The following is a 27,459-nucleotide window of genomic DNA, read 5'->3' on the forward strand; positions in this document are numbered from 1 at the left end:
TCAACAACGGCGCCACAGTTCTTTACTCTCAGTCCGGCATCCCTGAGCCTTCCCCCAGCTGACAATGGCTGAGCTGGTGAGGGGACCAGCTCCAATTGGAAAGGGAGAGGGCCCAAGAGGCAGGGGAGGTCCCTGGCTTGTGCAGCACTCAGTTCCCTTGCTTTCATCAGAGTGCAGACAAAGCAGCAACCTTGGAGGTCATGACATGCGCTCGTAACAACACTCTCGCTTCCATTTTTTCCCTTTGGCACTCCGATCATGTCTTGTTGTGACGAATCTGACCAGAAGACGAGCGGGTGCTTGCGGCCGGCGACCGGGCCTGCACCGCCGCGAGGGCTGCGACGCTGCGCAGCACCCTGTCCGGTGTTGCCTCCGTTCCTGAACTGCTGGTCACCTCCTGCGACAGCTTCTGGGACCTCCTGCTGTCCTGCCGACTCTCCCTTTGCTGGCCCTGCTTGTCTCTCCTCTTCGGCCTCTCCGAGCTACGCTCGCTGCCGGAGGAGGCGGCGCGGGACTCCCTGTGCTCTGTGTTCTGAGAGCTGATGCTGTGGGTACGCTGGCTGCTGTTGCTGCTGCTGCGGCTCCTGCTGCTGCGTCCACCCCCGTCGCCCTCGCCATCGCTGCTCATGCTGCTGCAGGCACTGTGGCCGTGGGACGAAGACTGCGCCTCCGTCTCGCCTTCCTTTCCCCCTGACGACTTCCTGCTCCCCCTCTCCTTTTCCTCTGCTTTAGACCTCTTGTACTCCCCTTCCAGGGGTGGAACCAGAGAACCAGGGCACTGTCTGGTGGAGCGGGAAGCAGAGCGGCTTGTCTGATTGGGTGTTGAGGGTTTGCTGCCACTGCTTTTATTATTAGTAAGATTTACAGAGTTACTCTGAGGGGAGGCTGGTACACTTTTGCTTTTCGGCTTTTGGTTCTTGTCAACAGAGGAGGCGGGGGAGGCCTTAGCCCCCAAGTCTTTGCGAGTGGTGTGGCCTGGGGTATCCACCCTGCCTTTCATTGCTAGGAGCTTGGCTGCTGCGTTGAGTGCCGAGCATCTCTTACCCAGAACCTCGGGCTCAGGGGGCAATGAGGGCATGCTGTTGGTCTGAGCTTTGCTGTCTTGTGAAGGCTGAGATCCTGCAGACTTCCTGGTGATCCTCACAGAAGATGTATCGCTGCCGGACTCTCCACCTGTGGACGTGTTGGCGTTGTTTGATGCATTTCTGTCAGAGCTGCGTGCACGTTTCTTTACTTGCCGGCCGCTGCCTTTCTCCCTCTCCTGATCTTGGAGCCTGTGCTTGGCTGAGCGAGTCAGCCGGTGCTCCCTCCTGCTCTCGCTGTTGTCAGAGTCCGAGGAGGAAGAGGGGGACCTGGAACGCCTTCTCCGAGAGCAAGCGCTGCCTTCCTCTGTCTTCTCTCCACCCTCTTCCTGTTTCTCCTCCTTCCCTGCCTCTGAGGTGACGTCCATTCGCCTCTTCTTGGTAGGATGTCTGTTTTCGTACGTCCTCTTGTGGTGAGCGTGACGAGTGAGGGTTGATGTAGAACATCCAGACGATGGTGAGGAAGAGCGAGCAGACTCCTGGCTGCTCTGGCGACTAAGAGGCCTTTTCTGGATTGGAGTTTTCTGATCTTCAGCAGTTTGCTCCACTGCCTCTTGCTTGGCTTCTTCTTTCTGAGGTGCATTTGAGGACTGTGTCTCTCCGCCTGTTCCCTCCCTTCCTGACTCAAAGTCTTTGGTCTCAGAGGAACTTTCCAACTTTCTCTTTTTAGACTCAGGCTTACAGATGTCTTGCTTTTTGTCATCATCCTCCACGAGAGTCTTTGCTTCAGCCTCCACGTCATCTACCTCCATTTCTGTCACCCTGTCGGCGTCACTTTTAGATGCTGTCTGTGTTGGTTCTACAGATTCCTTCTCAGATACATCACTACGAAGAGCACATGCCGAGATCTGGGCCGATGTGGACACTTCTGGGGAAACATTTGTGGATGCAGAGCTTTGTACTTGCATGGAAACGACTGCAGAGGTCTGTGTGGTGGACACAGGGGGAACTGTTTGTGTTGTTGCGGCTGTGATTGCTGTTGACACAGGGGTGGCTTTGGCAGTGGATACTTGCGTAGTTGTGACAACATCTGCGATAGCAACTGTTGTGGACTTTTGTGGGGATGATGTAGTTGTGGTGACAGTTGGTACTGGAGCTGACGTAGCACCTGTGGAAGTTACTGGGGGTGGGATGTTGACAGTATTTTGTACAGCTGAGGAAGGGGTAGTTGAAGTGTGTTCTTTGGAAGGGGCTGCTGCAAAAGTGGTTGTCACTCGGACTGGAGGTGATGTCGTTACTGAACTGGTGGATGTTGCAGTGGAGGAAGGGGTGCAGGCTGTGACAGGTGCTGCAGGAGGTTTTGCTGAGGAGGTGCCAGCCACTGAAGTAGTTGTTGCCTGCGCAGCCACTTGAACTGTTGGTGAGGTTGAGACTGGTGCAGTGGGACCTTTGGTAGTTTTCACATCAGTCCGTCCTTGGCCTGGAGAAGATGGAACTGTGTTTGCAGCAGATGAGAAGACTGCTGGTGCTGGTGGTGCTGTAGAAGTGGTGTCAGACATGGCCGGACTTGCAGTGACTGTGCTCGGACTTGTTGAGTCTGACGGACTAGCTTTTAGTGTTGTTGTCATAGTTGTTGCTGTTGTGGGGGAGGATGCTGAGGTGGGTTTTGGTGAAGCTGTAAGTGGGCTAGTAGCTGTAGCTGAAACCTTCTGGGGGGCTGGGGTGGATGTTACGGTGGGTGAGGCAGAGGTTGCTGCAGCTGGGGCAGATGTCGAAGACGACAGAGCAGAAGCGTCTGTTACAGCAGCAGTTTCAGTTGGGACTGGTTTCACTGTGGTGGCGACTGCTGGTGTAACATTCACTGTTTTTGATGTTATGTCTGGAGCTGCTGGGACCGCTGTGGCAGTGACTGATGCTGGAACTGCTTTGACAGCCACAGGAGGTGATGACACAGTGGATGGTGGCGCAGCTGTGGTGCTTTTGGCAAAGTCTGGTCCTGGTGTTTTCACAGTTGTAGAAACTGAAGGTTTCGGATCTGTGGGAGCTTTAGAAGCTGTGTGTGTTGGTTTGACACCTGGAGGAGTTGATGTGACGGTGCTGGCAGGCGGCAGCGGGGTTGTGGTGGTGAAGGTAGCAGTGACAGTGGCAGATATGGAGGATGCAGAGGAAACCTGGGTCAATGCCGTGTCTAGGCTCTGGACTGTGGCTGGGGCTGATGTGCTGGCAGCCACAGGATGGGGTGGGGTCACCTGAGGTGCAGGTGCAGGTGCAGGTGCAGGTGCAGGTGCAGTGGGTGCTTGGACCGAAGCTGAGACTGGTGTAGAGGGTTGATCTGTTGTTGTTATTGTGGAGGCCTGAGCTGGATTTGGAGCAGGGACTGAAACTGGGGCTAAAAGCTTGGTGTCTGTTTCCTCAGCTTTGGCAGACTGGGTGGTCTGACTTGTGGTGATAACAGCAGTTGTGGGGGTCTCTGACTTACGGGGCGATGGGACTGTTGGCTCTGTGCTAGCATCAGATTTTGATATACCAGGTGCACCAGTAGTCTCAGTTCTAGAGATCTGTCCTTCAGTAATAGTTTCTGGCATGGCTATGGACTCTTTGCGAGGACGACCCCTCTTACGTTTTGGGGAGAGTGGGGGGTTCCCTTCCTCATTTGGCAAGGTGGGGTGTGGGGAAGGGGCCACGGTGTTGTCAGAGTCAGGTAACCTAGGAGGAGTCTTAGGGGGCCGGCCCCTCTTTCGTTTCAAAGGTGTCTCAAGAGAATTCACGCTGGACTCTGTAGAGGCTGAAGTGGCATCTTTTCCTGGTGGTATGTCCGTCTTTCTGGACTGGTTCCCTCCTCTTCCTCTACCCAGATGCAGCTGCTGCTCTCCCAGCTGAGCGGCCATGCGAGATTCAGTTTCCAACCTGCGCCGCACAGGAAGATTTCTCAGCACAGGCATGTCAGGAGAAAGATGGGGTGGGGAATATGGAGGGTAACTTCTGACAGGCTGCGGGTGCAAAGACGGACTCGGAGTAGAGTCTTGGTCCTGAGGAGATTTGGTCATGGTCCCTTTAGTTTTGCTGTCAGGGCTCGGTGATGTGTTGTCTTTGTTTGGTTCGTCAATGAATCCAGCAGTGTTCTCCTCCACGGCCGCCTCCTCTGACGAAGCTCCACCTCCAGTGCCGCTTCCCCGCCGCCGCCTCCTTCTGGGTTCCTTCTCTTCGACCACCGTGACCAGCCTCCCCGGTAGCTTCCGCAGGACTTTGGCTGACGGGGAGTCTTCAACCAGGCCCCGCAGGACTTCACCGTCCGCTGACTGACGCTTGCGAGGCGATCTGGAGCTGGTGGATGGGGGAGACATGGCACCGTGGTCTCTGCTGTCATCATCCTTTGCCTGATGGTCGGGTGGACAGCTGGACTCTAGCGATGACTCGGACACCCTCCTCTCATTCTCCCCTTCTTTCTCCTCTCGGCATGCTTTGGAGATTTTGCTGTCAATCTCCCCAACACACTGTTTTGCTCCAGGAGGAGAGGCTGTAGGAGGGGAAGGCACTGGACTGGGATGGGAGCGGTTTGGTAAAGTCCTGGCTTTGGTGGCCTGGTGATCTCTGGCAGGAGATGAGGCTTTTGAAGATTTGGAGGAATCTTGAAGCCTGGTTGACGAGGAGGCTTTGTGATGGTCTGTGCGGGACGGGGTGGTAGACACACTACCGATGTCTTTGGCAGCTCCTCGTCCTCTCAAACCAAAGCGGAGTCTTTCAGGCACTTCTCTTGGGGTCGTAGGCTCAGACTCAGTTTCGGGCGACGCCCCACGTAGCCGACCGCTAGTCCTTGTAGAGGTGACCATCTTGTCCTTGTCCTTGGGTTTGCGGCCACGCCGGGCTGGGGCTGGCTGAGCAGGCTCGACAGAGGCTGGCGGTGACAAAAAGTCATCGTCGTCGTCATCAGATGAAGCATGAAGTTTTAGGCCCTCCTCCTTGGCCTGGTCCAGGCCCTTCCTGGCAGCCTCCACTTGCTCCTAAACAGACACAAGCAGAACAGATTTGACACTTTTGCAGAAACAGAAGTTATGTTTTTAGTTCTGTAGGAGTACACGATTGGATGTTATACAATATAAAACAAAGTAAAAGTAGTGCAGTCAAAACCAAAATTAAGAGTTTCACCAGATTAGCGTTTAGTGGCGCTGAAACGATTAAATGAGTCAGTTAATGGACTAGTCAGTAACAGTGTGAAGCAGATTTGAGGACATCACCTTGAGCTACAGGAAAGCATGAAGGACACTTTTCAGTGTTTTTACAGACTAAATGACGAATCAATTATTTAAAAAAAAAAAAAAAAAAAAAAAATCGCTTGAAAATTAAAATAACCACTAGCTGTGTTGAAGACAGTAATTAAGATGAGCCTGACACTGAATTTAGCAAATCAAAGTTTTAGAAATCTGTTCAGACACAGATCCTGTTTAAAGATGAAGGTGTGGTGTTACCTCAGCCTGCTTCAGCTCTTCTTTGCATACGTCTTCCAACGAGGCTTCCAGGAAGTTCATGGCATAGCGTTCGATGGGAGTGAGCTGGGGACAGGCAGAGAGTGCAGTGAGTTAACAGAGCGTAGAATAACTGTAGATATAATGCAGATAAACAGCAACTGCTCCGGTTACAGCTGAGATGCCCCCATCTGCACTGACAACCAGCTGTGAAAGCACCACAGATGTTACCACTTCAGCTATGGATATACTTATTTTCTATACAGAAGATGTATTTTCCAGCTATTCAAGAGCTCAAACCAATGTTCTATTCTGGGTTTTAGATGAACAATTCAATTACAGAACTGCATGATTGTTCACCTGCTCTACCAGAGCAGCGATCTCCTGCTCGGCCTTGGATAGCTCCTCCACCTCCTCCTGTTCCCCTCCGTCATCCAATGGTATGTTCTCATTGAACTCCGCCAGCTCCGCCACCTGCTCTGCTTTGGCCTGAGAGGCTGCTACGATGTCCTCCTCGTCCTCGGCTCGACACAGGGCCTGCGAGAACCATTTCGACACGATCAGCTTATCTGTACGCCATCATACTGATCGGAAATGCTGAGGCTGATTGATTTTAACTTAGAGCTTCTTCAACTCTGTCCTGTGCTGCAAAGTGTGTTTAGTTTTGTTGATGACCAGATTCTGCTTTATACGTCACTCTAACCTGCTCCAGAATGGTGGTGCTCTGCTTGTTGACAGCTTCCTCCTCCTCAGCCTGAGGCACTGATAGCTCCACCGCCACCTCCCTCTTCTCCCCGTCGTTCATATCAAACAGCTCTCGGATGGTTTGCTGAGGAACAAAGCGAACACGAAAACAATGAGAGCCACTTGAACTGCCTAATGTCCTGACATCACCACAGTGACACACTCAAAAAGAGCAGTTGCGCTAATCGTGTGATTCATTTAATGCATTAATTGGAAAACGCTGCACTGTCGGCGTACTTCGAACAGCACATTAGGTATTACTTTAAAGGTAGCTCTGAATACATCTGATTAAAGGCGAAGAGGCCATAGACTGTTTCTGCGATGAAAAAAATCCTGTATTATTATTATTTATTCTTTTATGTTGACTTTTAGTCCTCGTCTTCCTCTGCTCGTCTCTGATAGCTTTTTCTTTATATGCATTCGGGGGCTCCAGTCAATTAGGCTTCAAACACGCAGCTACAGCACGTTTGGTTGGATGAAACAATGATTGATCATCACATCATTAACACGCAGTTACATGTGAGGCAGCAGGTGATAGAAGAGAGACAAATTAACATGTTTGGCTGTTTTTTACTTTGTGCTCTGCACTTTTACATGATGAATAGAAACAGCGAGATGTGGTAAATGGTGATAAAACAGACGATATCCTGCGCGCCACATGAAATGATCTGATTTACAGGAAACTCCCAGCGTGCTTTCATCAGGTGTTGTTTGTGCAAAGTGTGTCCACTGTTAGTCCCTACCTGTTTGAAGAAGGCAGTGGTGAAGTTTCCTCCTTCGATTGCCATATCTCCCAGCATCCTCTTCTGATTGGCTTTCTTTAAAATGTTCTCCTCCACTGTGCGCTCACTGATCAGCCTGAAGGGAAACGTTAAAAGAACATTAACATGTTGTTGATGAAATCACATTTCTTGGTTAAGCAGAGCTGAAGTTGATCAGCGCTATGAAGGAAACACGACGGCATTAAAATAACACGAGCGCTGATTGACAGCTCCATGAAAAGCCATTTCCTCCTCTCACTCCCACAATCCTCATTTTTTCCATCACGCACCAGCTATTTAGAGTCTCATTGTTTCTAAAGTCCTCGTTTCACTGCAGTGAGGACACACACAGAACTGTTTTCACAGACATTTTGACTTTTTAAACAGATTTATCCACTGTAATAAACACTGGCTGCATTCTGTTTATGTGTAGGGGATCTAGGACCCTGCTGTTGTGAATGCTGGGCTGCTAGCATACTGACTGACACACACAAATGAATTAGAGGCCTCATTCGTGTTATTAGTTACACATGTGCTTCTCCTGCAACAGCATCAAAATGTCTGCCACGAGAAAATGGGAGTTTGGGGACTTCCCAGTATGGTTTCCTGAAATTAAACCTACAACTCCTCCTGAAGGCTCAAGCAGTAAATCCTGGCTTCTTGGCGCCACTACCCTCCATACAAACACATGGGGATCTACATTAAGACATAAAACTTAGCCTGCAGAATCCCTTTTCTAAGCACTGGTTGAGATTAAACTATCTGCTTTAAGTGTTAAAGGACAAAATGCAAGTGCAGCTGCAGCTTTAAACAGACCATATATGACATGAGCAGCAGTCCAGCATCACGAATGCTTTGCTCACGTAAATGCACTTTTTTATGCCGTCACCTGTAGATGTGCACGTCTCTGGTCTGGCCGATTCTGTGGCAACGGTCCTGTGCCTGAGCATCCATGGTGGGGTTCCAGTCGCTGTCGTAGAACACCACGGTGTCAGCCCCAGTCAGGTTCACCCCAACACCTCCGCTTCGAGTTGACAAAATGAAGCAGAAAATACGCCGATCTGCATTGAAGCGCTCCATGAGGGCCTGAAGGAAGAGTGAGCAGATGCACAGAAAATAAGCATTAGAGAGGTGCAGAATAACGCTTAAATACTCTGCTGTAACTCAGTGGAAGCAGGTCAGGCAAAGGATGTCAGGAAACTACGTGGCAGCAGTGTGTCCAAAACAAGATGAAAATCAGTCAGCGCGAACCTGTCTCTGCTCCACGCGGGTGCTGCCATCCAGGCGGAGGTAGATGTGTCCGTGGTAGTTCAGGAACTGCTCCAGCACATCTAACATACGTGTCATCTGAGTGAAGATCAACACTCTGTGGCCTCCTGTCTTCAGCTTCCGCAGCAAAGTGTGGAGAGTCTGCAGCTTACCTGCACGCAGGGGGCACACAGTAAGAACACCAATTATCCAGGAATAGTAGGGAATAATCAACTGGCAGGACAGAGAATATGAAGACAGGAAAGTATTATGCATCGACAGCGAATGGTCTGAGGGTCAGGCGTGGTGGTTTGATTGTTAGGTGACTTGGAAGATTATTCTAATCTAATGAGCAAAAAGTGAAAGAAGGTTTTCTGAATCACTTCTATTTGACTCTCTGAAGAATCAGCAGAGAGTGATCAGAGCTTTAGAGCAGGAAAATGTTGATTTAAGGAGGAAATTTTATGATTTTGTAGATAAACAATAAGTAGACTGCTATGTAACAGCAGTCTACTTAAGGCCAAATACAGAATAGAAACGTTCTTTCTGCTCTCAGTCTCAAAAAAGCACCCTGAAACCTTACCACAGTCATACTGTATGAGCCTCAGGTCTGGGAACTGGGTCCTCATGTTACACTGAATACGATGGAGACTGCGAGTGAGCGGAGCCACTTGAGTTGACAGCATGGAGGAGAAGGCTGCCTGCTTGTGGCTCAGAGAGGGAGGAGGATGGCAGCAGTGCATGGAGATCGGAGGAGCCTCGACTGGAGGAATCCCAAATGTAAACCTAAAATGGGCGCAATAAGTCACAGTTAAATCAAAGTTCCTGCAGTCCCAGAGAAAGCATGCTGCAGGAAAATCGATCCATGGATCAGTTATCTACCTGTCTACAATGTCGCTGAGCAGCCCCAGCCGGTCCTCAATGCTGTGGATGGCCTCTCTCACAGCATGGCTCTGAAACCAGTAGTCGTATTTGTTCTGCCACTGTGCGAACAGACAGCTGCTTTGGCCCGAGCGACCCCACTCCCCCTGAGAGCTCTGGGCGGCCGGCGAGGGACGGGGACCGGGTAGAAAAGTCAGGAAGTCCAGAACCTCCCGGCCATACATGGGCTTTGCTCCGCAGTGGCGCTCGTTGACTCGAAAGATGAAGTCCAGCCGGCTGTCGCGCTGCTGTTTAAGGCTATCTGCCAGCCATTTCTGTTGAGTGGGAGGATAAACATGAGCGAGGTAAAGAGCTGCAACACAAGACGCTGAAACCGGGCTAAAACAGCATCACTCGTTTCCAATCGCTGTAAAAGAAAACTCGATGGAATAAGTGCTTCATGCTTACCATGTAGAAAGGAGAGCGAGGAGGTGGTGGAGGCACTTTCCTGGGTGGAGGGTAGGTTTTTGCCCCTGTACTGGGTCTAGACTTTGTGGTAACTGGTATTTGACTGCTGCTGCTGCTGCTGTCACGTGGTGCTGCAGAAGATTTGGGCGCAGAGGACGAGGAGGCCGCCTGAACTGGAGCTGAGGGGAGGAAGCAGAGCGAGCACGGCTGTTGTAAGTAACTCAGATCTGCAGTACAAACCACCGTGGACTCACGAGAGGTTCGACATTCACTGTGCAGAACGATATATGAGCAGGGTTTCACACCAAAAGGCTTCATGAGCGGAATTTTGTGACCTTTCAGCTTGTCTGGAAACCAGTCCTGGACCAACATGCAACTCAAACCAGCGTGATGAGTTTGAATTTAAGTAGGAGACATCTTGTGTTTGGAAATTCACAGTTTGTTTTTAGGCACACTTCATCTGGTTACTCTGTGAAACAAGGTCATGTGGGTAACTGTGAACATGTTTACATGCAGTACACATGCAGCAGGTCAGTGATCAGGTTTCTCCCTTACACCTGACCTCACATTGGAACCATGGCTTACTTAATCCATCTGTATTGGTGGTAGAAGACAGTCAAATGATCAGCAGTGAGAAATCCCTTATTTAGTCTCGTACAGCTTACTTTGTGTCAGTTTCAGTTGAATTTTTCGACAGTTATTGTAAATTCAAGGATGAATTGTTGGGTGTAATTATCTCGCCTTCCTGCTGTTACCTTGCTTGTCTGCAGTCTTTTGTCATGCGTACTTGTAAAAACGCAGATTTTAAACTCAGTTTTCTGCATAGAACTGGAGAAATGTACTTGGGAAAGTCAGGTTTCTTCATTTAAGAGAGTTGCCTACAGGAGGAAGCCAGTCGTAAGCAGGTTTCTTCAGTGCGTGTACAGTCATGCTCTGGGTGATTTAACTTTTTTAAGGAAAAACTCTATCAGACGCAAATTCTTTTAAAGCAGAACATTTTTATATATTTAAAGCATGTCTGAAGGAGATCTTTCAATACGCTAAACAGATACTTTGCCGGGACCATCTAAACTTCCCCGCATGTTTCGTCTTACATTACACTCGGCTCACATCTGGCACTCTAAGCAGATTAAAAAACTGGAGTGGGAGCGTAGGAAAGAAGAAAACTACTGAAGCAGAACTGGGTCAGATCATTATTGCACTAATCTCGTCATGCATGCATACAGCCTTACGGGTTATAGCTCACAGTAATAACTCGTTCTCTCACCTGGCTGCTCTGTGCTGGATGGAGGAGGCTGCACTACTTTGAGGACAGGGCGAGGGGGGTGGGGCTGGTTCAGGGTTGAGCTATGGTTGCCGGGAGGAGCTATGGTGTAGTGGGCAGTAGCAGGACCGGGGGTGCGCTGGGTAATTTGCAGTGGAGCAGTGTTTCTGACAGGGGCGGTGTTGGCGTGAGGGTGCGGGGAGGAGGATGCCTGAGGAGCAACACGAGGGGAAGGGGCCACTGCCAGTGTGGGCACGGGCCCGCCCTCCTTGCCTGCTGTCTGACGCACAACGATCTTCACGACGCCGGGGCTGCTCACCATGGAGGGGGTCACTGCGGAAACATGAACCATATCAGCTGTGAGACACGAGGCTTCCAGAGGAGCAGATACCAATTCTGACAACGGTGAAAGACAGGATTGAAACTGACATGGCTCGTCGGAGGATAATGTCAGAAGAAAAGACTTTTCTTGTCCTAAAACAGAAAACACTTCAGGCAAAATGACATTTTCTTCAACATATAACTCAATACTACAGAGTAAGAGATGAAGGATCAGAAACCTTGCGAGGAGGTACTGTGAGGCAGCCGATTGGCAGGCAGGGCGGTGGAGGTGCTTGCGGGATGCGTGTTGGCTGCGCTCTGGACAGACACCTGTGCAGGCTGGCTGATGATGTGGTGCTGCACCCCGCTGGACACCAGGTGCATCACATTACCTGCAGCATGAGCGGGAAGCAGACAGGTAAGCAGGGACTTCATCACACTATCACACATCATTCCTTCATTAGGTGATCAGGTTTAAATAAATCTGTTAACCATTGAGCAGCACAATTAAGACAAAGAAATCATCATGGTTGGGCTGTTTAATACTGGGACCGTTTTGTGTCTCAGTTTTAGTATTCTCTCATTATATCTTGAAGAAGCAGCAACTGTAATGTCTTGTTTTCACTTAAAACACCATAAATTATACTGCAGTCAGGCTTAACTAAAGTATAAAAAGTAATAGCTACTTGAGTGTTGTGTGGCTCAGCTAAACTTTTCCTGTAATCTGCACTTTGGCATCTGGTGTGAAGCCTTAGAATAGCCAAATGACATATTGTGAACCACTTTAAACTAACTTCACATAACTTTAAAGCACAAATATATATTTACTTTTAATCCAGTGATGGTCTGTGGAGGGTTACTGGAAAAACTGCGTGCTTCTACATTTTAACTTTTATTTTGGTCGTAGACGTTCATGTGAGGGTCATCACGCACAAATGACACATGACAGACGACTCTGCAACCTTATTGGAATTAAAGGGTATTTAAAGAAATATATTTATAGAATTATTGATAAAGAAAGACACAACTTTCTGGCTGGCAAATGGTGCTGGTGCATGAGTAATTTTAAATGACAGGAAAAACTGCTCCCCTGCAGTGAAAACAAGGCAGTCACACTAAGCCACACGGACCTTGAACCTGCCGTGCAGGAGCTGCTGGGACTTGGTGGATCTGGGCTCCAGACAGAGTCAGCTTGTTGCCCTGAAGCTGAAAGGTGACGGGTTTACTGCCCTGACACGAGGACACAGGTCGCCCAGCCAGCGAGGCGAGCTGCGCTATGCTCACTACCTCACCGGCTTCAGAGGGAAACAGAGAGAAGGTGAGGATTAAAAACACTCTCACACCAAAACGACATCAACACGGCATCAGCGTACACTTACAGGGCAACCTAGCTTGCATATCTGGGCTGAGCAGAACCCTCTGGGGCATGATGTTTCCGGGGTTTGGACTCGGATGAGCTGGGATGCTGGCTGTGCAGGAGGCAGTGGGGGGCCGTACGGTCAGCACTGGCTTTGGAGCGCTGGATCTCACTGCAGTTTGAGCAGCGAGATGCATGGAGGGGCGAGGAGGGGGCGTGGTCGCCACCGAACACACCACTAAAAGAGGAAAACCGGAAAAGCATTTGGAGAAATAAGAAAAAGGTACAAAGCTTAGCAATTACAAACCATGTTCGAGCTTTTTTGTTCACAAGCACTTTCCCTCCTTCACTTACCTTGTTGAACGACAGGAGCAGGTGAGGGAGTCGAGGTGACTTCAGGAACCGCAGGAGGTTTGGGGGTCTGAGCTGCAGGGGGCACGGAGCAGGTGGGTTTGTTCATCAGTAGGACCGGCCGATTGTCACCTTTAGGAGGCGGCTGGAACATCCTAAAGCAGAGACGGACCAGCATGCAAGAGATCAAACATTGCATTAATATACACGTTTTACACTCGACAAGCATCTGGTTTCATTCCCCGCCGGCCATGCATCGCTGCCTGCTTCTGCCTCCTAGTTTAGCCTTTTCTGACCTTTAGTAAAGCCCCTCACCCAAGTTGCTCTGACAGCACAGATGAGAGTATGTGCAGCTGTTCAAACCAGAGGCATACTGATGCAGGTTTGTGCTTACGGACGTCTTTGAAGCATCACTGGTTGTACTGCGTACCTGTTGACCTTCATGCGGACTGGTTTGGGCCTTGGAGGGGGTTCAGGGGACTCCACGATCTCCTGGATTAGCTGCCGGCTGACCTTGTGGCGCGGCAAGAAGACATCTGCCTGGTATCGGGACACACGGCTCTCCAGGCCGACGAGGTCGAACATAGAAAGGTCGCAGCGCTGAGGACACAAATCAAGAATCAAGCCCTCAGTATCATTCACTTTATGGAAAATGTGAAAGTATTTTGTCTTTGATTCTAACCTTCAAAGGCGAGACCTCCAGGGCATCCTGCACCAGGGAGGCCGTATGGAAAACAATGGGCTGCGTGATGAAGGGGGACTGGATGGGTCGAGGGTCAAACAGGTTGGGGTGGTTGCACACTTTGCGGAGCTGCATTAGGATGTTAATCACAGACATGAAGTGGCCGCTGGCCAGAGTTTCCCGGGTCCTGTGCAGCACAGACAAAAACGGGATGAATGGAGAGACCAAGTTAATAATATGAATAATACGAAAATAACGGTAATTATAGGAAATAATTAAGACAAGTTTAAAACCCCCAGTACAATAACTTACGAGGCCTGTGCCATGAAGTCATCGTAGAGGAATCGCTGTCTCTTGGAGAGGCGACAGCGCACCACGTGCTCGTATTTCTTGGGCATCTGCTTCTCCACGTCAACCTTGATCCTCCTGAGCAGGAATGGTCTCAGCACCTTGTGGAGCCTCTTCACCAGGCCTTCGTTGTACTCCTGGCTGCCCTCGATCATTCCCGTCAGCGGGTTGGAGAACCATTCCTTGAACTCGCGGTGGGACTGGAAGACGTGGGGCATGAGGAAGTGCATGAGAGACCACAGCTCCATCAGGCTGTTCTGGAGAGGCGTTCCTGTCAGCAGCAGGCGCCGGTGGCTGGAAGAGGACAGTGGAGATGTTTACGTAAACATGCTGGTTTCTAGAATCAAGGTTACAGTAGAAAAAAGGAGAAGTAGGCTTCTGATAAATGGGCAGTCTCAGACAAATGGATTTCAAAGCTGCTGCTTAAGACTCATTAAACCTGCATTGATTGATTTTTTGGCTGCTTGGTCACAACAAGCTGTGAGCACAACGCTGACATATTCTCACCTTATAAAGCTTGCATGAAGAACAGCAGATACGCAGAACCATAAACATTTATTCTGAGTTTTGTTTGTGACCATCTGAAGTCCAATACTCCCTCTCCTCACCCTGGTCTCCACCAAGTCCTGAGGGAAATATCTGGCTCTTTACGCAGCGGCTGAACGCTCCACTGTGTTCATCAGCTAGCTGCTAACTCTTTCCGCCTGCTGTTTGGTGCTGAGCAGGTTAGTGCACGGTTGATTTATGAGGTTTTTTGTGTCTGTAAACAGCTGCCTGCTACTACTGAAAACAGAGCTGATGAAAGCTGTTGGACTGCAGTGAGGTTAGAGGGAGGGAAACCAAAACAATGAGCTGAAAGACACTATAAAAAGGAGAGCTGATGGAAGAGCGGAGCCTCAGTCCGGTGATAATTCCCTGTGGGTTCACTATGATCGATCAAATTCATGATTTTAACAGCTTTGATGTGAAAACAAATCTCTACGAATTAATCGAACACTGCGCATAAAAATACAAAGCAACTGATGGCTGAATCATTTTAAAGCATCGCTTAAGTATTTCACTGTTTGCTGGTCTCTTAGCCTCCATGCTTGTAATCCATATCACATCTCAGAGGACAACAACGCCCCTGTTTTTACATTTGAGATACACAAATGTTTTACACTGACTGTCCATATATACGTACACTTAAGTGCTCTCTCATCCTCCCTGCATGCCTGAAGAAGATCTATGACTAAAAGCGTACATACAATCAAACATTGTGCGCGCCTCCTCGTGTGCAGAAACGACTCTTTGAAGCTCCGTGAAACAGTGAGAAATTACCACCAGCTGGAACAGGCCACCAGCCAAATGATGGCAAGTTAGTCTAATTACAGCCACTTCGATAAGAGGAAAACATTAAAAATGAGATTAGCTGCTTAAAGCTTCACATGCACACGCCAGCGTGCCCCGTGGACATGGCAGTGCGGTTTGGTGTATTTTCGGGATGAATCTAAAGTCAAACATGGCTAATACTCAATGACGGCTTGTCTTCTGCAGCTGAATGCACACTGACTTTTTGTGACAAGCGACTGCTTACAGATGAGACAGAGGGCCACCCTCGAATGTGCTTGGAAACATTACAGAGACAAGAGAGATTTTTACGAGCATTACTAGTTTTACAAAACTACTTTGTATATAATACTCGCTTATGACATCTGTTCAGATTTTCCGCCTGCAAGCAGCATTTCCTAAAGGAAAGCTGGAGCTATGATCAGTCTACTGGGTTACTGTGTCACACAGCGAGCAACAGATCTTATCAGCACACTTCTTTAAGGGATAACAAGGTAAATAAATAAATAAACTGATCTGGAAATGCCAGAAATATTTGCGTCAAAGCTGTTTTTTCAGCTAAAATGCGACGAGTCCCTTCTTCCTGCTTCAGCCACAGTGAACCGTTTTGCAAGATTTTAACCAGCCTGCTGTGGAAACAAAAGTGAAAGTTGTCCTCCTTCTGCGCTGCATGCACTGCTGACGTCAGTGACTTTTAAAACCACGTGCTCAGGGAGTGTCTGAATCGTAAAGAACATTGCGTTCGCTTGTCTCTGGCAAAGCAGGATCTTTATGTTCAGAGGACAATTCTTCGGTTTAAACTGCAGGGACAAAATGCACCAAAGAATGTCTGCCTCAATGGATTCGGACAGCTCGTGCATGTCTGCAGGAGGCGAGGGTGCATGTGCTGAAGCACGTTCGAGCCTTAAGCAACAACCCTTGGACACAAGACGGGGGCTGATCATTCCTGGCTGGTTCCACTGGCTGTTTGCATAATGTCCAAAGAGCAGATGAAGCTATCTGACATCGCTGATCATGTGTCGAACAACAGCGTTATCTTCTTTGGGCGTTCCTTAATTCTGCAGCTTTGAATCGGCGATGCCACGTTAATTACTCATTTCGAGCTTTCAGTTTGCACATGTGTCTTCCTGAGAACCCAGAACGAGCCGCTCTACTGACCTGTTGAAGTTCAGCAGGCTCTGCCAGCGTTGAGACTTGAAGTTCTTGATGTTCTGCGCCTCATCCAAGATCAGGTACCGCCAAGACTTGCGTCGGAAAGCCTGATGATCCTGCAGCACCAACTTGTACGAAGTGATGCACACGTGGAAAGCATTAGGCTTAGTCCAGCCCTGAGAAAGAAAAAAGAGACACTCAATGTGGTTCAGATTTGTGATTTTTAGAAAAGCAACTGTTTCCACATCTATAGTGGAAAGAAAAGCTTGAATCTGGGTCACCATTAGGTATTTAGGGAACATAAAGCAAGAAACCCACCCAGAGAGTCACTCTGTAGAAATGCTGCCACACGCAGGGAACGTACAGTACAAATGACTGAAAACACACCTGTGCTTTCCAAACCAACCTGTCTCTTTAGCTTTCTCTCCTTTTGGCTGCCGAAGTAGGTGAGGATTTTAAAGCCAGGACACCAGCGCTTCAGCTCCATCTCCCAGTTCAACATCACGCTGGTGGGGACGATGATAAGGTGAGGGCCCCAGTTACCTGAATGGGTCATTGAACACGAAAGAAGGACATGTGAGTTCAAAAACAAGTGTCACCTCCTGTCACCAATGAGCTAAAATGAACAATACCATTAAACTGCTGTGTGTAGAAAAAGCATCTGAATCGGGTTTGTTACCTTTTTCGCAGGCGAGGTGAGCGAGCAGAGCGATGGTCTGGATGGTCTTGCCCAGACCCATCTCATCAGCCAGGATGCCGTTGAGCTTCTTCTCGTACATGGTGACCAGCCAGTCGAGCCCAATGTGCTGGTACTCTCGTAATGTGCCGTGCAGCAGGAATGGGATGGGGGTCTTGACCTTTCAGTGGACAAAAGATGAGATAATTATGGTACAGAGCTGCAAAGGACTACATTTTTGCCCTTTAAAGTTTCCTTAGTCTGGCTTGTGAAACTACTTGAGGCTCTTAGAATAAAAGATGAGCACTAACTTCGTCTTTGGTCGCTAAAAAACTTAAATATGCTTCTCCTTAATAGAAGACATTTTAGGTTACAACTAAATATTCAAAGCTGACCTTTGTGGTAGCCAGAGTGTAGCCTTTAGGCTGCAGGCTCTCTGCAGTAGCAGCGATGTGGCTGATCTCTTTCTTCGGCCGTGAGCTGGAGGAAGGTGGGCTGTTGTCTCCCTCCTTTAGCAAGAGCTCCATCCCTTCATCTCCACAGTCGTCCTCACCGTCTTCTTCCTCGCTCTCGTCTTCATCCTTCTCGCTGTCATCGTCGTCTGCGCTGTCTCCCGGTGAATCTGAGAAAAGCACATTTGAAAGAGGGAATGATTTGCAGATAAACTCGAGCTGCGTGTCTTAAAAGAAGCAAACAATCTGACGGAGTGACGGAGAAGGAAACATCCCCGTTCTGAGAAGTTGTTGCAACGCTGGCTGTCAGAGTGGGAGCAGATAAACAATTTACATGAGATTATTTTGACTCCCTGTGAGCTGGTTAATACCTGAGGAGGAAGTGTTGCTTTCTGCATCACTCTCATCTTCTTCAGTCTCCTCCTCCTCATCCCCAGACACCTCCGAATCAGAGCTCGCTTTAGAGCCGGATGCAGAAGGAGCCTCAAAGTCGGAGGCATATGCTCCTTTGTACTTCTCCAGCAGCTCCTCGACACTCATATCGCCTACGTGGAGAACAGAGAGACGTTAGGGTAGATGTTTACTGCTCCTGCTTTTAAACAGCGCGCTGCTTAAAATGAATGAAACGCTTATTGACATGCAGCTGACACACACACACACACACACACACACACACACACACACACACACACACTCAAAAACAAAAGCATGAAATGTGCTGCAAGAGCTCTCAGATCAACTCTTAACAAAGCTTGATTTTTCAACATGTACCAAACTTTACGATGACGCGTCTCCTCTATATTGAACTACGCTTCAGGCTCAAAGGATCTAAAGATGCTGACCCTACACACAATAGAGGGGGTTCATAGATTTCCTCCAATTCTGGATCGGGAAAATGTGAAATGATGGAAATGTATGATCAAAGTGGCAGAAGACAGACGAGCAAAGGATCCTCATTCAGAGTTCTAATGTTACCTTTATTAATTAAAATTAAGGACGTATACATATCAAGCATAGGTTTGGCCTTAAATCATATCTTCTATCTTGTTTATTTAGAAGCCAAAGATCTTCGGTTGCACAGTTCAGATCTGGTATTTGTCCTCTGGGGTTGGGTGATTCAAAAATATTCCAGAGGAAACCAGCATTTTTTTCCATGACATTTCTCACCCAAGCCCTGATACAGTCTGGTGTTCACATCAGGCCTGAAAACTCCACTGAAAACATGACTTTCCCTACAAATCATATCTTCACATAGATATATGTGAATGTGTATGTGTCTGCTTGGAGTTCAAACTTGAGTTCAGCCAAATTCTCTAAGCCCTAACTGTGACCAAGTCGGCAGGTTACCTGAATGTGGTAGCAGCAGCCACGGTAAGTATAAAAAGCAGAACACCGGCTAACTGTAGCCCCAGTGTATAGCATTAGCATTAGCAAGACTGATAAGTGCAGTCAGAAAAACAACACTGTACATTAACAAGATCTATTCCTCTAACGTGGCAGTAAACACAACACATGAGGCCGCCGGTAGCTGCACGGTTTGATATTTGGGGCTTTTATATGCCACTTCCCCTCAGACATGCAGACATCGGAGAGCCTTTCATAGCAGAGCTCCTAGCTTAGCTACGACACAGGAAGCCTCCATCTTTCCAGCAGAGACACAGAGTCTGACAGAAGCTTCTTAAGGCTGGTTAGCACTGACCACCAGCTCTACATCACTGCCCATGCCAACTGCGCCCTGTGACCCTCTATGACACACGCGACGCAGCCACGAGGCCTCTGACAGTCGTCGCTCCCTCGCTTCTCTGTAGCATTTAAAAACATGGTGGGAGGGTGTGGTTACCCTGGCTCACTTTGGCCAAGGTTACCTTACTGAAGCCCAGTTAAAGAGCAATATTTCAAGCTCCAGCAGCTGAAGACAGTTCCAGTACAAATGTGAGGTCGAGCAGGGCCCTGCCCCAAGCGCCATCCTCATATGCAGAGGTATCATCTCCATGTTGTAGGAAGGTTTAACATTTAAGGACACAGTCAGACAATTCGTCTTAAATAATAAGAGACGCTCTTTAACGATGGAAAGCACTCAAAGCAGCGACACACAAAAAACAAGACGCTTCTCCACACATGATGGATCTACCTTCTCTGGCCAAGTCATCCAGCTCCTCTGCATGATCCACATTCCCCTCAACCTTCTCCTGGGCTGCTATGGTGTCCTCCTCATCCTCAGCTGAGAAGAGGAAGAGGGAGGAAACAAATGTTACATCACTAAAAGACATTTATGGACTTGCATTCCAAGTTGGGTTCATCACAAGGGAAACATTTAATTTCACGTCATTCGATTTGAGCAATGTTTTTTCTCTATTTGCCAGAAGTATGTTTTTGTTCCACATCTTACCATCCTCCTCGTTGGCAGTGAATTCGCCATCTTCCTCTTCCTCCTCCACCGATGAAGAGGTTTCATCAGAGCATTCTTCGTCTGAGCCTGACTCCTGCGCGATCCAGTGATTCAGTGATTAAATGAAATGCAAACATCTGCGGTCCATATCGCAAGCACTCAGCAGTTTGTGTGTTTAATTATCTGTGTTAAAATCCACCTTGAAATGAACGCATGTGCACGTGTGTTTAATGGACATGAGAGACGTCAGCAACGTGACAGCGTGAAGGCTTTAAGATATACTGTGGTGAAACATTCTGATGGAAACATCTGCAACAGTTACTGCTGCCACTGTCAGCATTTTCACACAGAGCTCCCGTCAGATTCACTGTGATTAATGACGATGGAGCTCGCTTCGACTGGAGGAGCATCATGAATTCTTACTGAAAGAACTCAAAAACTCTGCTCACTAAAATTCAATTCGCCAGTTTCCCTTCATGAAGGTCTGAGGGCTGAACTGTCGTAAATAAAGCCAAGGCAAGCTGGTGCACAGAATATAAGAGACACCAACACTGAGCTGCATTTGAACCTCTGAAGTTTTAAGTAAAGGCCTGAATAAGAACTTGTGACAATAATTCAAACTGAGTTCAGGGGTCTTCTGCTTTCAGACAGCAATCCCAGTCCCATCAGGTTTATGGAGGTACCTGTGGCAGTTTGAGGGTGCTGAGTAATTGGTCCAGGGGCAGCATGCCCTCCTCCTTCAGCAGTTCAATCTCCCTCCGATGGCTCTCAGCATCGTTGCCCTCCTGCTGCTCCTCCACCTCTATGGTCTCCTCGTCATCCTCCTCCTCACAGGGAGGCTCAAAGTCTCTGTCTGCAGAGAGGACAGAGTAGATTCGTACTGAAAAGGACTTGTCTCCAGACGACAAACAAACAGGAAGACTTCTCGAGTCTCATACAGACACCAAGCAGAAGCTAAACTCCATTTTTCACACCAACAAAGGCTTCGGTCTCTGTGGCCTCAGGAGGTCATTTGGTTTAACACATTTCAAACCCGTTCAGTGAAAACTTGAGTCTGCTGCAATGACAGATACTGATAACTAAGCAGCCGCTCTTTGCAGTTGAGAATGGACCCACAGTCAAGTCTGTCCTTCTGACTGAGCTACGTCACTATCCACCTCCGTGCTGCCATTGAGAACACGGGCAGCAGACAAGTCTGACAGGTCTGACGAGTCTCAAGCTTAACCGTAGCCAAGCAGTGGCATCATCATCTCAGTCAGGACGAGACGTCTTTGAGCTCAGCTAATCGGGTGGGATCTGCACAGAAATGCGACAACATGGTCGATTCTCTCAAAGATGCAATAACCTTGACAACAAACGACAATAGAAAACACATTTTACCTCATTGGTGTGTAGCTATGACAACGTCCTTTTCTGAACCAATGATTCAGCTCTGAAAGCAGCATCACATGGACAAGGTGAAGGTCTTACACATATAAAAAAAAAAAACTTCTCACCATCCTCATCAACGGGAGCTGGCGGAGGTTTGGGGGGAGTCACAGGGACGGTTTCAGCAGGCCTGGTGGGTGCGAGCGACTTGCTGAGGAGGTCCGAGTATTTCTCCGTCTGGCCTACGATGAAGTCCAGCTGAAGGTCCAAAGCCTTCTTCCTCTTCTCCTCCAGTCTGGACTGCTGCTTGTACTGCACCACCTTCATGGACAAAACACAAGACGCCACCTCTCTTAACTTTACTCTGGAATATTAACAGAAGCTAAATGACAAGTTTATACGTGAAAGCAGCTGATAATTTCACTTGTTCAGTCAGTCTGCGCGTCTTTTATTGTCTAAAAACGGATCCTTCCAAACTGCACTCTGAACGCTGATGCAGGACGTTCGTCTCTACCTTCTCGACGCTGCTCCAGAAAGCGCGGACCTCCTTCGCAATCGAGGAGGCGACTCTTCTGATTTTGGCGTGCTCGTCTCTCTTGGCCTTTTCTTCTTTCTGCCTCAGCTCCTCGTGGTGTCGCATCACCATTCGTACCACCTGATAACACATCAGCAGAACACATCTAGACCACATCTAGAGAAATACAGGAGAACGAGAAATGTGAGGCTAAGGCAGTCACACATTTGCGGGTGCAGAAACACTGCTGAGTAACTCACCTTTCTGGCCACTCCTCTCTTCCACCGCCGCTCTTGAGCGAAGTCGGCAGAGAGCCACTGCATCTCCTCACACAAGTAATCCCAGTGAACTTTTGGCCGTGGCGGTTCTGTCAGGCGGGTGAGACGCTTCGTTGACCAGAAGCCCTCTCGCTTCAGCGCCTGGGTTCGATGCTCGATGTCTGCTTCCTAAAGGACACGACGAACAAACCACTCAGTAATCCTGCCGGCACATCGGCGTGCTACAGAAACGTCCCTGAAACTCTCATTTGACATGATTCAGATTTGCCAAAAGTCTCCTTTTTGTAATAACATTAGTTAACAGAGGGAAAAAAGCAGATCTTAACCATGAGGGCAAACTGCAGCGCTCAGGTGGAGCACAGCACACACACACTAATCATCTTCTAGTTCATTTTAAAAAAAAATAAAAAAGCATTTGGCCACATTTTGGATTAAATAATTTAATAATTGACTCTGAAAGGAGAGGCAGAGGTAGTTTACACTGAATCACCCCCGGAGAATAACATTAGTGGAGCGCAGCGCTAATGTGTCAGTAGACCAGCCAACCAGACTTTAACAATACAGTCAACTTACGTGTACATTTACATTTAACCTGTGTTGATGGTCAGTAAATTAAAGTGAAAATGAAGTGCAAATCAAACCCGGGCCGCTGCAGTAAGGACTCAGCCTAAATGCGCAGTATGAACTCTACCAGTAAAGTCATTTCTGTTGGAAAATAGTGACAGTGGCAGTTTAGAGCGTCTCCAACACTTGAACACAACAACTTTGTTGATTATTCACTGCAGTCAGTTTACGTGCTCTCCAGTATAATCCAGCTGGCCGGAGGCAACGTAAAAAAAAATCAGTCAAAGAGGCCATCAGGGGTTAAATCAGGAATTACGAGTGAGGGGTCATTAAAATGACCAGCGGTCGACAGAGAAGACTGGTCAAAAGTTGCATCTATCCCTAATGAGGATCAGATTTTGATTTGATATCCAGCTCTTTTAATGAGTGAAGATGCACCAAAACACCAGAGGCTGGTCCTGTAAATGTGTTTCTGAGGAAAGGTGCTTTCACATCACTGAGACCCCACCCCCTCAGATATAAACTCTGCAGTAAACCAGGAATATCTGCAGATTCAAAGTGATATGTTTAAGCTATTGAAAATTTGGACTGCTTGCTTCAACTGAATGGTCTCTGAACGCACTTATTCTCAGCAGTCTGAGCGTGCAGCGAAAGCCTAAAAGGAACTGAGAGGGAGCTCGACATGCGTCATTTCCAAACACACACCAGTCACACACACCTCACCTTACACACTGGCAGCCTTTTGCTGGCCCTCAAACCACCTGTGGACTATTAAAACTGTCTTCTTCTCAGCTCAAGCTCTGCTTTGCTTTTCATATTAAAATGATTCACATTAACACTCACGTGTTTAGCTAGCTCCGCCATGTCTGTGTGACGCTCTCCACGGTGGCGGTGAGGGGTGGCCTGATCGGGCGGGGAAGAGGAGGAAGCGTAGCCCCCGACAGACGAAGGAGAAACAAACTTCCCATGAGGACCCCGCAGAGGTGAGGACCTCTCCCGTCGCGGGGTGGACCAATCACTGGTGGGTGAGGGACCCGGGTAAGAAGAGGAGGTGGAGGGTGAGAGCGGAGAGGAGTTGGTGGTGACCCTGTCTGCTATCCACTGACGTACCTACAGGTCGAGGAGAAAGATGAAGAAATGATTTAACAGATTGACTTAGCGAGGTGAAAGCAGTGAGACTAAGATAAAAGCCACATGCGTGAATTAGAGCGAGCGTTTAGAAGAAGCAACAGGCTCCAGACTTTTCTGTCAGCTCTCTTCATGCAGAATTATAATCAGAAAAGAGTCAGTGGAACGTCTTCTTAAGTCAAAAAGCTCCAGCAGTGACAGTGACAGTGGCTCACTACTAAGTGCTGGTGAACATCCTGCTGAAAAGGAATCTATCTGGGTGTCTGACAACCACCACTTACCTTAAGGAACAGTGCCTTTCTGTCTGTCCTGCTCTGTCCATGCTGGAAAACACACATGGCTTAGCATGCGGCCAACTTAAAAGGAATAAATCACTAAATGATAACAACACTGTTCACATGGGTGACATCAATACGGACATGCAGGATGGGTATAACCAGGCCATATTTAGACAGTGAAACCATGCCAGCATATCTGATTTGAGTCACAGAGGCATAATGACATGATGGAGGATATCATGGTGTAATAAATACTGCTTTTTGTTTCCAGCCAAGATAAATCTTGTGCGCTAAATGAAAGCGCAGCTCCAGAGTGCGGCACATCACGGCAGCCTGAAATGTTCCTCAGGATGCAAAGGGAGCCCTGAGCTCCTCTTTAGCTCCTGTGTGGAGATGCTTTAGTGTGGCCTTCAGAGGGTCATTCAGATTAGAGAGTGATATCAGACACACAAAGGAACGGCTAATAAACACGCTTCAGCATCGGCGCGATCACGATGTGAGTCACAACATGAGAAGTGCAGTTACTTCAGCTCTGCCCTCGTTTTGTGGAGTGATACGACTGATTTATCTTGGCTTTCAGGGACAAACCCTTTAGTCTTATGTGGCCTGATGCTTTAATGTGCCATGTTGTTTGTGTTACTTCTGATGACGCAGACACTAATTTTCAATCCGTTTCAATCGTCTTCCTGCCTCTGGACTCGCAGCCCTGCCAAACTCTTTCCTCTGTCTACTCTTCTCTGCAGCTCTCTAAGCTTTGGTAAAATGGATGTTATAAAGCGACATCCTGTTCTTCGCGGAAATACCTTGTGTTGTGAGCTGGGGGTGGTCATCTCGCTTTCCGTTTTGTCGCCGTCGGGCTCCTCATCGCTGCCTTCCTCTGGACTGCTGACCTGTCCTGAAGTAGCCTCCTGAGCCTCCGTTTCTACCATCAGCTCGTCCTGCTCCATGTCCTCGCCCTCCTCTTCCTCCTCCTCCTCCTCCTCCTCGTCTTCCTCCTCCTCGTAGAGGGAGTCAGGCTGGCTGACGGGGTCATGAGGACTGGTGGACGCCATGACGGCAGCATCCCTTTCCACTGATGCTATCATGTAAAGGGTGTCAGGCGTAGCAGGTGGGGTGGCTTCTGCTGGGGTGACGACATCTTGGGACGCTTCACTTGTTGAACTTTTAGTAACAGTTAAGGCCTCTTTGTCAGATTTGCTAGTTGAGGTTGTCGGGGCGAACGCCGCAGTCTGGTCAAGCCGAAGCGAGACATCGCCGCTCATGGTCGGCTGCTGTACTTTGACGGGCAGAGCCGCCGTCACAGAAGTTTTACTGACAGAGCACTGCGTCTGATCTTTCTGGCTGCTACGAGACACAGACGCACATAAAGAGTCTGCTGTTGAGACAGTTTGGGGAAGGCACTCCTCAGACACGCTGCCAGACCGAGAGCTGTGGGCACCGGCCAGCTTGCCGGCCGCATTCTGTCGCTTGGACACCTGTGCCAAAATGGAGGGAGGGTGTTTCAGGAGAGGAGCTTCTCCCGGTTTAAGAAGGAGCAGCTTTGGATTTATAATACCGGAGGGGCGAGTGGTGCAGAAAGCCTCTGCTTTGGTTTCTGTGGCCACTACAACATTCTGTAATGGAGTCTCTGTCACAGCAGGCTGTGCGGCACTTACAACAGTGACTCCTGGAGTCTGATTTAGAGAGGGCTGGTTTTCTACACGAGAAACATGGACCGAGAGAGCAACAGATGATTCCATCCCCATGTCCTCTCCAGTGCCCACTGGGGATATGAGGGATGCACCAGCTGTTGCTTCTGCGTCCTGTTTTGTTTGAAATACGGGAGAATCACTCACCTCTGTTTGGTTTGGGACAGTTGCATCGACCTGTGAGCGAGGCGTCACAATTTCTAGTCTGGTGTGTGTCTGTTCAACAGTGAATGAGTCAGATGTAACAGCAGCTACTTCAACTAAGCAAACCCCACTTGAGTTAGCCACTTCGACGGCCTGGTTAGCATCTAATACCAAATGCTGCCCAACCGCAGCCACCCTTCTGTTTTGCGTGGACAAATTATGGGAATTACTGTTAGAGCAAGCCAGTATTTGATTTGCATCATGTGACGAAGGCAAGGGCTGCTGGGAAATAATGACAGTGTCACCTTCATTAATTGTGTGAATAGCTGGTTCGAGGTGCGATTCTAGGTCCTCTTTGACAGTGTACTCGTCAGAGTTTTCTAGCAAAGCATTGAACAAGTTCACCTCATATCCTGGAGAGTGAGGCATCTGCACACTACTGCTGGCACAGACCGTCTCCTCAGCAACCTCCTCGACCAGGCTGCAGAACTCATACACCTCCACGGGCTGCGAGTGTAACTCAACCTGAACGCTTTCTTCATACAGCTTTGGTTCTCCGGCAGAGAGTTCAGAACTCAGCTCATTAACAATGGCAGCTTCACAGACACTGCCATCTTCTCGTTGCAGGAGGTAACTCTGATTCAGGTGCATGTTCGGCCAGTCCCCACCGGCCTGAGCATCCTCTCTGACGACCACAATTTCTTGAGCGTTGGCCGAATGCACGAGCTCGGCGGTCAGTGGCGTCTCTGTTGTGAGGACTTGGTCAGAAGGATGAGACGCCTGTCCTTCAACAACCTGCTCCGCCTGCAGTGAGACCACTAGGCCTGTGTCAAACAGAGGAGGTGCGGCAGAGGATTTTGAGGAACTCTCCTGAGTTGAAGAGCGCTCCGACAGCATTGTGAAGTCAGCTGAGGAGGTGGCCGTGTCAGTTTGTCCGTCCCCCGTGTGTCCCTCCACCTGCTCTCCTTCGGCCGGACTGCAGCTCCTCTGGAGGCTGCCGTCTTCTCTGTCGGCTGCTTTGCTGGACACTGAGTCTCCTTTTCCAGGGGACCCGTATAATCCAGGAAGCAAGTCTCCTGCCTTTGGGGTCTCGAGTATTTCATCTGAAGGAGGTTGTGTTTCTTTGTGAGACGTGTCAACAAGATCTTTAACATGCTCAAACATCTCAACTGATTCCAGAGAATTAGCTTTCTGTGTTTCTCTGGCATCGTTTGAGATGGCGTTGATGATTTTAGGTTGTGTTTTTGACATGTCAGTTTGTTTAATCTCGCCGTTGTCAGATGAGGGTAAAGGGAGTGGAGACAATTTTGAGTTCTGGTGACCACCCGCCTGCTCTGCAGCACCTGGCGGAGGTATATGGCTGCCTTGATTTGTGTGGACAAGTGGATCCCTGTCAGACCGCTCCATAGCCTCATGTTCTGTGGTGTCTTGGACTTTGAAACCAGCACCTGATTGTGGGGAAGATGGAGATGAGGCTGTGAAACAGGTTTGGGGTTGGGGGAGAATATTTCCGCCTGTGTGCTCTTTTCCACCAAGTTCTGTGTTTGTTCCAGTCTCTGGTTTGTATTCCAATGTGGTGGACTGTTCCTCCTTCGTCCCCGTAATAAGT

At 48.7% G+C, this 27,459-nt stretch overlaps 1 protein-coding gene across 1 annotated transcript; it reads right to left on the minus strand.

The window, feature by feature from the left end:
• Window positions 1-256: 256 nt before the first annotated feature.
• srcap (Snf2-related CREBBP activator protein) lies at window positions 257-27,451 on the minus strand. The gene is made up of 33 exons (XM_070991091.1): window positions 24,822-27,451; window positions 24,022-24,063; window positions 23,456-23,722; window positions 22,031-22,216; window positions 21,771-21,911; window positions 21,385-21,577; window positions 20,572-20,741; window positions 19,889-19,982; window positions 19,631-19,720; window positions 17,871-18,044; window positions 17,443-17,669; window positions 17,051-17,228; window positions 16,778-16,914; window positions 16,378-16,547; window positions 13,855-14,184; window positions 13,543-13,729; window positions 13,291-13,460; window positions 12,864-13,015; window positions 12,532-12,747; window positions 12,283-12,447; window positions 11,392-11,544; window positions 11,261-11,305; window positions 10,835-11,164; window positions 9,568-9,746; window positions 9,121-9,434; window positions 8,817-9,024; window positions 8,242-8,406; window positions 7,880-8,076; window positions 6,973-7,087; window positions 6,189-6,314; window positions 5,846-6,022; window positions 5,489-5,572; window positions 257-5,023 (listed from the first exon to the last, which is right to left on the minus strand). Exons 1-33 carry the CDS (start codon window positions 27,255-27,257, stop codon window positions 257-259), a joined length of 12,585 nt encoding a protein of 4,194 aa, XP_070847192.1. The 5' UTR covers window positions 27,258-27,451.
• Between the last annotated feature and the right edge of the window lie 8 nt (window positions 27,452-27,459).

Source organism: Chaetodon trifascialis, chromosome 21 (genome assembly GCF_039877785.1).
Source record: "Chaetodon trifascialis isolate fChaTrf1 chromosome 21, fChaTrf1.hap1, whole genome shotgun sequence".
NCBI lineage: Eukaryota > Metazoa > Chordata > Actinopteri > Chaetodontiformes > Chaetodontidae > Chaetodon > Chaetodon trifascialis.

Coding starts and splice junctions, on each gene's coding strand:
- srcap (XM_070991091.1), bottom strand. CDS start 27,257: ATGGAGCGGTCTGACAGGGATCCACTTGTCCACACAAATCAAGGCAGC. Junction 19,983..20,571: donor GCACCCTCAAACTGCCACAG/GTACCTCCATAA, acceptor TGGATCGCGCAG/GAGTCAGGCTCAGACGAAGA. Junction 12,448..12,531: donor TATGCAAGCTAGGTTGCCCT/GTAAGTGTACGC, acceptor TTCCCTCTGAAG/CCGGTGAGGTAGTGAGCATA.